This window comes from Pseudopodoces humilis, chromosome 18 (assembly GCF_049639895.1).
Source record: "Pseudopodoces humilis isolate 2021_Gansu_Grassland_sample_001 chromosome 18, ASM4963989v1, whole genome shotgun sequence".
Taxonomy (NCBI): domain Eukaryota; kingdom Metazoa; phylum Chordata; class Aves; order Passeriformes; family Paridae; genus Pseudopodoces; species Pseudopodoces humilis.
Genome location: NC_142217.1, coordinates 4,277,226 through 4,288,553, shown reverse-complemented (window position 1 = coordinate 4,288,553; position 11,328 = coordinate 4,277,226). Strand labels below are relative to the sequence as shown.

Below are 11,328 nucleotides of genomic sequence, written 5' to 3'. Positions count from 1 at the left end.
GCCCGGGGGAGCTCGCTGGAAAGCTCTGTGTACAATTAATTCGTGCTTGCAGCTGATCTTTTGGGACTACACTGAGCCGAGTGTTGCTTTGGAGGTTCATACCTAAGAAACAGCCGCAAGGAGCGCGGTTTGTGGGGCACTCGACGTTATGGATTAGGTGCAAGAAACCCAGCATAAGCCTTTGCATCACTCCGACACCCTTCCACTGGCTCCATTTCCACCTGGAACCAACCCCAGCCCTTCATCGAGATTCCCTGTGCTGCAGCCAAAACCAAAATGACTTCTGAGCCGGTTGCAAACGCTTCCCCTCCTCTCACTGTGCTCACTGCTACCTCCCGCTGACCCCACAGCACTGCGGAGAGCGCAACGCTGCACCAGAGCTTCTGTACCTGCTGTGAAACACCTGAATCCTCCTCCTGCCTCACCCTGGGTGTGCTTTGACCATTAGCCATGACATGTGCTCCTGCAGGGATCGCAGGGGATCTCGTACAGATCCTCCCCTGTCCAGGCTCTTTTCAATTATCCGGGGGTTGGCTCCAACTTGCTTCAATCACTGCCCTGGCAGCGTCCTGCTCTGCGTTTTAAATTCTCGCCTGTGGAGAAGCGCAGGGAAGCACAGATCGCCCTGCACACCAACATCTGCGATGCTCCCCCAGCTCCAGGGTGGCTGCTCCATCTTCCCTGCACTGGAAGAACCATGGGAAATGAAATTTGCTTTGGGAGAAGCACCCGGTGCACATCCAGATCACCCTGTAAGCCATAAACTGCTGTCACTTCTGCTGCCCACTGCCACTGGCTAGAAGGGACAGCATCTACTGCTGCCTTTTAACAGAGACCGAGGGGGGACCGTGCCAGCCTGTTTGGCAGTAGGGCTCCTCTTCCTCCCCTCTTTGCTCTAACGCACCCGGGAGGCAGACGGAGCGGGGAGCACTCACAGGTGCTGTGGGCAGATGTGTGTCCCGGTGGGACAGGGATGAGCCATGAGGGGAAGCCCAGCTGTGCGGGCAGCGAGAGGGAAAGCTCCCAGCCTGCGGCAGCAGCAGCGGTGGCGGGAGGCAGGAGCCAGCAGCAGAGCGGAGCAGGGTGGGCAGCCCGGGGAAAGAACAGAGAGCCATCGCTGCAGCTCGACGTTCAGATTTAAGCACCTTCTTCCAACTCCAGAATTCAGTGAGAAGGTCTTACCCACCCTCTTCGGTGGTAAAGCTCCTGCACCAAGCTCCAGTGCACTCTCACCTTATAAATTCCTGTGTTTCTAGGCTGCTGTTCCTTACTGACTGTACCTTCCCGTCAGACAGACATGGACTCGGAAAAGCCATGCCCAACCAGGCTTCAGATATGCTGAATTTCACATCAACACTCACAGGAGACTGGAGTGAAGCCCCCAGAGGCTGCAGGGACTGAACCCCCAGCCCCTCCTGAGATTTGATTTCAGCTCTGCATTTCCCTTCTCTTCCGGGTAGAACATCTGCTCTTACCTAACACACCTGGGTATCGGCTCTACATCGATCCCTTGGCACTGTGATCTCACCACACTTCAGGTTGGATTTAAAAATTACTCCAATATTTGCTTCCCATCCGTTGTTTTTTTCCACTCTTCCCCGGGAATGGGGAACCCAAGCGAGCTGCAGCCTGGGCCCCACCAGCTCTGTGCTCCAAAGAGGACTCAGCTTATCCAAATCCAGAAGCGGTGCCGATGCCTTTAAAATGGAGGCTACTTAGAGGAATTAGTGAGATTGAGCGCAGTTATCTTAACCTCAGGCGTCAGGCTCCGCTGATCCTCACGGGCACCAGCCAAGTGGAACCATCCTTCAATCCAAGCAGTTTTACCAGCTTTTATTAGAAACACCAGCACATTTCAAGTTTCCTCTTTTTGATCACAAATATAGTATTTTTCCTCTTTTTAAGTACACAGCATGAGACACAGCATCAGGGCTTTCCATCTTTTTTTTTTTTTTCCTGTTTTTGTTTTCTTTACAGCAATTTCTTTTGGACAAGCTTTGGGTTTAGTGTTCACTGACCTCACCCCAGCCTCAAATTTTGACATCTTGAATTGCTGAAGACAATTGCGTGGGCAGATGAATCCGATGGGAGTGAAAAAGGTACGATAGTTAAAAGTTTGCAAGTAAAAGTTGAAGCAGAGACCCTTTCCAGTTAAAAGGGATGAAGTGGAGCTGCAACACACAATTTTCACAGTACGGGGACAAATGCTGAGCTAAAGATTTGCTCTTTTCCCCCCCGTTTTCCCCCACCAATGTCCCAATAAAAACGTTAAGGCTGGAGGAAGCGCTAAGTGGATGGGAGAAGCCAGGTGTGCCCGGTGCTCCCAGGACTGGGCACGGGGAGCCCAGACACCTCGAGCTCTGAGGGATGGTGCTTCGGGCTCCCCATGCTCTGAGCTCACACCTACGCTGGGAAATCTTCCCTGGACTTTTTAACTCCGAGAAAGCAATTCACTTCTGAGGGAAGGAGGAGTGAGTATCCCAGGGACATGAGGGCATGGTGACAGGATATTAAAGGGAACATGTACATGATTTGTTATTTTTTATTCCACAGAAAACCCTCAAATCTAGACTCAGAGTTAACAGCAGAAAAATAGTGTTAAAGTCAATAGGTTCATATTTTACTGTAGACTAAATAAATTAGCCTAGAATTAACTCAATACTCTCTATTTTCCTTTCATTGGTGATCCTTCTCTAAATTAATGCAGTTTTTAAAAAGCAACGGCTATTAATAATTTATTCCAGTTAACCCTTACGGATGAACACCTGCGAAGAGTCGATGTCTGGGAACCATTCCCCTCTCCTCTCCCTCCCGAAAAGGAAACAATCTCTAAGGGTGTTGTAAAACAGACATGCTAGCTACAATATCCATGGATCGTGCCTCTCCTACCGCTGCCTCTGGCTGCTCCGGGTCATGAGTGAATCGTCATAGCTATGTCTTACAAAGAACATGATCGAAAAAAATATATAAATAAATAAAAACCTTAAACATTCTTACATGGATTTTAAAGAACAGAATACATGTTAAAAACTTCAGTAATTTATATCAATTTTAAGCAATACTTTATATACAATGGAAAAAAGACATGCATAGTCCAAATACAATGTTGAAAACAGCATTTTCATAACAAAAAACCCAAACACTAAGTGTTAATACCATGTACATGGATTCAAGAAGGACCACCCTTTTTGTCTGTTGCACACAGTTTATTTAACAATATGATATTATAAGTAAGAAATGAGTTTTTTTTTCTTTTTACCATTCTATACAGTGATTGAATCTTCTTGGATTTTCTTATTTATAGTAATTATAGCGCTTGCATGATTTACACTAGAATTGCTTTCCTCGTTTCAAGTTTCACACAGAAGAAAGAAAGAAAAGAATGTTTCTTCTCTATCCAGATCAGCACGGCCTAAGAGTGATCATCCCTATTTTCATCTAAGACCAGTTTTATCAGAGAAACAAAGCAACAATTTCTACATCTGCAAGACAAGGATTTTGGCGTTGGCCAATGTGTGCAAGAGTCAATTCCTATCTTCCCAGGGGTAATACTTCAAACGCCTGCAGAGTTCACTATAGAAAACAAAAATCTTCCCGCCATGTGTCAAAGTTACCGGGATACGCTATAATGTTGCATTATTTCAGGAAACAGTTTCTGAATATTATTTTTTTTTTCTTCTTTTAAACGCAAATGTTTAAAGTCTTGAAAATACAAATAAAAAATATGAATATAATGAACTTGTTTTCCCCGTTAAAAAAAAGGTATGAGTCAACAGCAACAAAAAAATAAAAACCAAAAAAACCCACAAAAGAGACCAGATATTTTAACCGCCTGGCTTTAACAAAAAAATATATTCTTTGTATTGTTTTTTTTTTTTCTTTTTATTTTTAAACAGCAATTAATTCTTCCATCTGTAGGAAGCAGCAGTTCCATCTAGGATTCAAAACAACCCAGATGTCTGAATTTTTCAGTACAAAATATCCAAGAACACGAAAGGAAAGAAGAAACAAAAGTGATGCTCCCATAATGCTACAAACCCTCCACAAATTTCTCTAATGTGTCCCCGGTGGTGTCACCGACCAGAGACAATTCGTTAGACAACGCACTGCGGTTGGGGGTGTTTAGTTGGGGAAGCATTGCACTCTGTTCTGGGTTGCCCAAGTGTCCCTGATCCATGGAGCTAGCCATAGTGACTGCGAGTCCTGGGTGGGGGGAACCAGTCTGGGGAGAGACGTGGTGCGGTGACGGTTGGGGCTGTATCCTGGGTGACGGGCTGGAATGTGGTGGCTGGGACTGGGGACGGGGAGACTGAACGGGCGCTGGGGACCGCACCTGGTTGCTGAGGGAGGTGGCGATCTGCTGGCCAGGGAGATGAGACGCCTGCGGTTGTCCTGAGAGCATGTGCTGCTGTGGGCTCATGGGGTTGGGCTGCCCGGGGGACCCTATCTGCTGCTTCATCTGCTGCTGCTGCAGGATGCGCTGCTGCAGGGCCTGCTGGATGTTGGGAGCGCCGTCCGCCCCCAGGCCGGGCTGGCCCATCTGGTTCAGCTGTCCCATCTGAGCCATCTGTCCCATGGAACTCCCCTGTATGGATAGGTGCTGCTGCATCCGCTGCTGCTGCATGGCTTGGGGGTAACCTCCCGGGCCCTGGGGCTGCTGGAACTGGTTGTGTGCTGCCATCCCTCCTGCCATGCCGGCCCCTCCCTGCTGCTGCTGCTGCTGTTGCTGCAGCAGCTGCCGCCTCAGGATCTCGCGGTACTGCGGGCTCATGTTGGCCATGCTGGGGTTGTGGCTGGGGTTCATGATGTTGATCGCTTGTCCCTGGGGGTTCATAGCTCCGATCCCTTGCTGCTGCGGGGGCACGCTCGGTCTCTGCACTCCGGCTTGCATCGCGTTCATGTTCTGCAGTCCCCCCTGCGCGTGCATGCCCGGCTGTTGCATGCCGGTCTGCGGCTGCTGCATCCCGGGCTGGGGCTGTATCCCTGCTTGCGGCTGCATCCCGGGCTGGTTCGCCACGTATTTGGCCGTTCTTTGCTTTATAAAAGCTGCCATAAGCTGAGGGTTGGATTTTAGGATATTAAGAACCTGCTGTTGCTGCTGCGGAGAACTCGGCGATTTCAAGGTCCTCAGCAAGTCCTGAAGTGCATTGGGGGTGATGCTCCGCTGCGGCTGCTGCACGCCCGGCATCCTGGGCCCGGCCACGGCTTGCGGCGTCGCCATCGGCATCACCGGTCTGGCCATTCCCGGCTGCATCGGCTGCTGCTGCGGCATCGGCGGCGACTGCCACTGCCCGGGCTGCATGTTGGGCATCACGGGGCCGCTCACGGGGTTGGGCCGGGGTACATTCATGCTGACTTGCGGCATCTGGTTCACCGAGCCCACCGCGGGGTTCACGAGTCCCGGGCGGCCGGGAGGCAAACCATTGTTCATGTTGTTGACCCTGTAGAGCTGCTGCTGCTGCTGCTGGGCAGCCTCTCTCTCGATCTGCCGAGCCGCTTCCACGGCGGCCGGCGGCGGCTGAGCCGGAGGCGGCGGAGCAGAAACCGGGTTTGCGGGTTTTCCTGTCGAGACGGTGGTGGGGGGCTGGGTTCTGGACACGCTGGGAAAGCCGGCCGGTGACATACTTACAGGGGAGGGCTGGGGCTGGGGAGCAGGCTGCGGTGTCTGCGGTGTACTTGGCTGCTGCGTCGGGGTACCAGGCGTTGCTGAGGTAGGAGAAGGCAAACTTTGCTGAGGCACGTTTCGGGTGTTCATGGTAGCCATCCTTCTGCGCATGAGCTGAGCCTGCTGCAGGCGGTGCTGGATCTGCTGCTGTCGGAGCTTGTGTTTGATATTGAGACAGAATGGCACGGGGCATTTGTTCTCTTGGCAGTGTTTGGCATGGTAGCAGCAAAGAGCTATGAGCTGTTTGCACACCGGACAGCCACCGTTGGTCTTGCGCTTGCAGCCCTTGGTGTGCTGGACAACCCGTTTCATCTTCTGGCAGGATGGCAGAGAGCAGTTTGCGTTGCGGCACTGGCAGGCGTGGACGAGGGACTGGATGCAGCGCTGGATGCTCAGCCGTCGCGACTCCTGGGGGCTCTTGGACTGCTGCTCTCCTTGGTTGTTGCTCTCATCATCCAGACCCAGGCCCCACTTAACCATCTTGTGGTCATGGCTCTTAGTGTTGTAGCAGTTGATGCAGAGGTCGTAGTCCTGCAAGAACAGAAAACCCAGAGCTCAGCTGCTGCCAGGGCACGAAGCGCAGGGGCAGAGAGCACCAGGACAGCAGCACCAGCCTCCTGTGCAGGCACACGCTGCCTGCTTGTGGGTACAACCACACAGAACACGAGCGGGGTGACAGTCACACACTGCCAACAGCTGCCACTTCACAGCTGTACTCAGCCAGGGAATGACTGCACCGCCTGTCCAGGCAGTGGGAGTGGGCTTTGGGGCAGGGAGGAGGTTTTTGCAAAGCCAGCCTGCAATCACAGCTCTTCCCTGTGGCACGTAACAGTGCAATGGGGGCTATCATTGTGTCATTTTGTTACATGAAAAATTCTTGCAGAAATTTTTCTTTCAATTTTTCCCTTCTGATCACATTAACTGTTTATTTTTCTATGATGCCTGCTGGAGTGCCAACACCTCCAACTAGCAAGATAAATCTATGGTCACTCCTATAAAGTAGGGTTTGGCTCTCCATTTATTTATCTATCCTTAGTGTAATTACCGACTAATAATTACTACCCTTAAATATGTCTTTTTAAAAATCTCTAAACAAGAGCAAGTTTTGTGCAAAGACAGACACTACCTGAAAACCCCCACACTTTTGCTGCCCTGTCCCTTTTTTGGCTGGAGGAAGGGCACTCCCTTACACAGAGGTACCCAGAGGCAGCCTAAAGGCCCTACCTCCTTCCACCACCTAATTCCCCACGTGTGTCCAACCCATGTCCTGCAGTTCTGCTTCAAGGAGCTCTGCTCAGTGCTTTCCTCAGAGGGATTAATTAAGACTTCCCCCACAAACCTGGCAATAACTTGCAGTGTAAAAACGAGGCTGCACTTACTCAAACTTCTTTTGTTCAGCTACAGCCAGAGGTCAACACAAGCCCTCCAAGAAGCCTCAAGCTGTACCAGTACAGCCCCACAGGTAACTTCTATCTAAGAGAGCTCCTAAAATTTGAGCAATCTGGGCTAGTGGAAGGTGTCCCTGCCCATGGCAGAGGGGTGGAACAAGATGGTCTTTGAGGTCCAACCTAAACCCAATTCTTTAAAATTAAGTTAAAAGCTTGTCTATTTAGAGGAGCAGTAGCAGAATAGACAATGCAGCAAGAGCCATTCCAGAGCACTGGTGATTTCCATGTCGAGCAACTAAAGTCACTTATTCTAGAAGAGGCAGCCACCTCCTCTACCTCCCCTTAAAGCTTAACAGCCCTTTACCAGGATGGGCTTAATTTGGAGGAACTTTGGGCAATATCCAAAAAAAGCCCATCAAACTCAGCTGTGGGACAAGAGAGGGCCGAGTTCTGAGGTGCCCCACACGTATGTCACAGCCAGTGCAAGGCCACCATCCCTCACAGCCAGTGCAATGCCACCTGTGCCCCACACATCCCTCACAGCCAGTGCAGGGCCACCTGTGCCCCACACATCCCTCACAGCCAGTGCAATGCCACCCATGCCCCACACGTACCTCACAGACAGTGCAGAGCCACCTGTGCCCCACACATCCCTCACAGATGGTGCAATGCCACCTGTGCCCCACACATCCCTCACAGCCAGTGCAATGCCACCCATGCCCCACACGTACCTCACAGACAGTGCAATGCCACCTGGTCTCCACGTGGTGCTTGCACTCATTGCACGTGTAGACGAAGCGATCCTGCCCCTGGGTGTGCAGCTCCACCAGCATGCACAGCGTGGACCACTTGGATCGGCGCAGGGAGGAGAATTCCCAGTGCTTATCTCTGGCCAGGGTGAGGAAGGCGTCTCGCCCGTCCATCAGGTCACAGCTCAGCAGTGGATCCGGGTCCACAATGGGGTGCAGGGTGTTAATCACAGGCCCGGCATGTAAATGAATCACAAAAAAGACCTGCAGGTAAATGGGGAAGAAATAAAAGGCAAAGAGGTCAGGTAATGTTGCAGGAAGGAGCTGCTGTTCTCTGCAGTGAGAACCTTATCTAATGAACTTAGTTTAGGCTAATCTCTTCCAATATGTTGTTATGCAACAGAAACATTCCTAGCCCAACCACAGGGTTTATTCCTCCTGATTTTTCAGTTCTCAATATCACTGTGCCTGCATTTACAGGAATAAACCCTTCTCTTTTTACAGCAGATTGCCACATTACCTCTTTATGCTTCTCCATGGTGGCGTAGAGCTTCTGAGACAGGTCATTGGACACGTTTGGCATGCTGGGCTTCTTCTTGTTAGCTCTGCTGATGCTGCTCTTATTCTTGTTGGTTTTTTTGTTGTTCTTTTTCTTGGCGTTCTTGCTGTCGCCCTGGCTCCCCTGCAATAAAGGCACGGGAAAGATGTTACGCTTTGGAGAGCTCTCTCCCATTCACTGGGCTCACAGTGACACACTTCTGCTGTCAGGAATAGAACTTTGTTCCAATGCCTGCAAATCAGCCCTCCTGTGTTAAATATATCCTATCTTCCAGGAAAAATCAAAAGCCAAACTGGCAGGCAAACAAATCCAAACACTGTTTAAAAATAGACTTTTAAAGTATGTATACATTAAAAAGTTCCCATTATACACAGATTCTTTATCCTTCTCCAACATCGCACTTCAGCTTCCACTGCTTTAGATCTTGCAGCTGATGATAAAATTACACAAATAATATGGACTTAAAATTCCAGGAGTGCAGTACTTTGCTTTGCTGTGCTTTTGGTGTGTCACATACTTGCTTGAGCTCTGATTTAATGCTTGTTTTTACTGAACAGATTTAGGGCTAGGACACAGCTAAGAACATGCAGGATTTGAATTGAAACCAACAAATTATTCTCTATCCTGCAGACTTCCAGCTGCACGTGCAGCTCCCAAAAAAATAATCTCCAAAACCTCCACTTGTGCCCAAGTTACAACACAGACCACAGTGGCCATTCCCTGAATGTTAAATGTAAGTAAAGAGAGTGAAAAATAGCAGATGATGCTATTTAGATGACCTAGGAAAACAGAAATAACATTTAGAGTTCTCATGTCCTTAGAAAATAAACCCCCAAGCCCTTGGCAGGGAGGGCTCAGGAAAAACCCCTCTCCAACTTCTAGAAGTTGGTCATCATAAAATTAAAAATAAGTTACTGAAATACTTGAATATATATAAATATAAATATACACACATACGCAAGCAAGTTCCATGAACAGTATGTACAAGCAAACACAGGGTTTATCCACAGGCATATTTATTCCAGGAAAACAAAAATATTCAAACTGCAGAAAGCAATTCTATTTACAGACTGCTGCCATCCTTCCATTCCATTAATTAGGCTTGGACAGGAATTCCCTGTCCACTTCTGGGTTCTCTCTTAACTAATTTTGTGGATTTTCTGACCAAACCTGTTTGGAAATTAAAATGAGACTATTTTATGGGAAACCAGACAGAGCTCTAAGTGACTTGAAGGGATTCAGAAGTGACCTGTTTTATTTTCCCACCTTGACTGCCCCCAAGTTTCCTCCCACTGATGGAATTGGAGCCTGCCCTCCTTTGCCTCCACATCCTAAAGCACCAACTGAGATCTTAAAATTTAAACACCAAAAGGAAGAACAGACTGAAACTTATCAAACAAGCCAAGTCTAAGTTTTCTTTCTACTCCACCTTTAGCAAGTTTATATCTGGCAAAGTGTACAAAGTATTCCAAGCTGTTTTAAGAAGTTGTAGAGTTGTGTTTGTACCATTTCATTCTGACATTCAGCCAGATCAGCCAGAGATGCTGACGGACGGTTCCTGGGGGAGCCTCACCTCTTCAGAACCTTTGCCAAGAATTCTGAATATTTTCCACCTCTTTAGACTCCCTTTGACTGATACCTGCAGCACATGTTCACTTGCAGGAAGCTTTCTCTTCACATATACAAAATTTAGGATGAAGAACTGAAGACAGATTCTGTCTCATTTCAGTACCAAGATCCACGTGGTGCTTGTACCCAGTGAGATCCCCACTGCTGGGCAGTTTCCTCCTGGAAGTGTCCCAGTTTAGGTTTTCTGCACTGGGCAAGTTCTCATGCTTTTAAATTTGCTCTTTTTCCTGAGTCAAGAGGCAAAGACCCCATTATCCCACGCTTGGATGACACCTCATCAACCTGGGGCAGGTTGTGTCCCCCTGCTGCCCCAGGCATTACGTGGGAGCACAGGGATGCTCCCAGGCAAGGCTGCATCGTCTCATTTTAGGTCACAACTCGTCTGAGTTCACAGTGAATTGCTCTGGGCTTTGTCAAACACCTTTTCCCCTCTCCTAGATGCAAAGTAAACGCTCACACCACTGTTTTCCCTGATTCACTGGAAGTGATCCTGTTAGCAAGAGAGGGCTGCAGCCTAATTCCAAGCCTTGCCTTCCACTTCTTTTTATACAGCAGTGTTTGCTGAACTATCTCAATATTCAAAGTCACATTCAGAAGGAACAAAGTGACAGCTGTTAACTTCGTGGTTCCATAAAAACATAGCCACAAACTGTATTAACTTTGAAAGAGCTGATAAGGTTTAACAGAAGGAACTTTCTGACATCACAAAATTGATGAATTGAGATCCATCAATTCCACGTAACAGACTGAAGGCAAACAGTCACAGCATCTAAGCTTAAAGGGGGCTTCCCCAGGTTCTACCTTTTGGTTCTACCTCAATCAATCAGATTTCAGATTTTCCTACAACATTTATTTTCAAAATATCTTGCTGCAAATCTCAAGTAAAAGGGACAGTATAAAATTGCTGAGACCATTTGGTTGCAGATAAAATCAAGATGGAAATAAAAATGAATGATGACATTCTGTCCAGGGCCCTGAAACACTTGGTTGTTGGGTTGATTTTTTTTGACTTGGATGGTTTTTATAGACAAAGAGAGAATGTTGGTGAAGGAACAGCACCATCAGGATCAACATTTCCCACCAACGCAAAGCCTGCAATAAACACTTTTAAATTTCAGCCCTTTACTGTTGCAAATGACTACAAGTACCTGGGCTTAAATAACAGCCATGTTTCATTCAGCTCTGAAAAATCCAGCACCTTTCAAAACAAAATGCTGGAGGTGCTTTGCAAAGGTGTGAACCAGAAGCTCAGCCAAATGACTGTAAGCAAATGTAGCGTGGCAAAAGCAGCTTAACACATTTCTCTGAGAACAGAGATGCTGAACTGACATAAGTGAC

General features: G+C 48.4%; 1 protein-coding gene across 5 annotated transcripts in view; it reads right to left on the bottom strand.

The window, feature by feature from the left end:
- Positions 1–2,528: 2,528 nt before the first annotated feature.
- The window catches only part of CREBBP (CREB binding lysine acetyltransferase), a 95,250-nt gene continuing 86,450 nt past the window's right edge, over positions 2,529–11,328 (bottom strand). For all 5 annotated transcript variants that reach the window (XM_005522821.3, XM_014252603.2, XM_014252602.2 and 2 more), the window contains 3 exons: positions 8,323–8,484; positions 7,785–8,066; positions 2,529–6,196 (listed from right to left, as the gene is read on the bottom strand). In XM_005522821.3, coding sequence (XP_005522878.2) covers positions 4,031–6,196; positions 7,785–8,066; positions 8,323–8,484 — 2,610 coding nt within the window. In that variant the 3' untranslated portion in view covers positions 2,529–4,030. The remainder of the gene's footprint in view (positions 6,197–7,784; positions 8,067–8,322; positions 8,485–11,328) is intronic.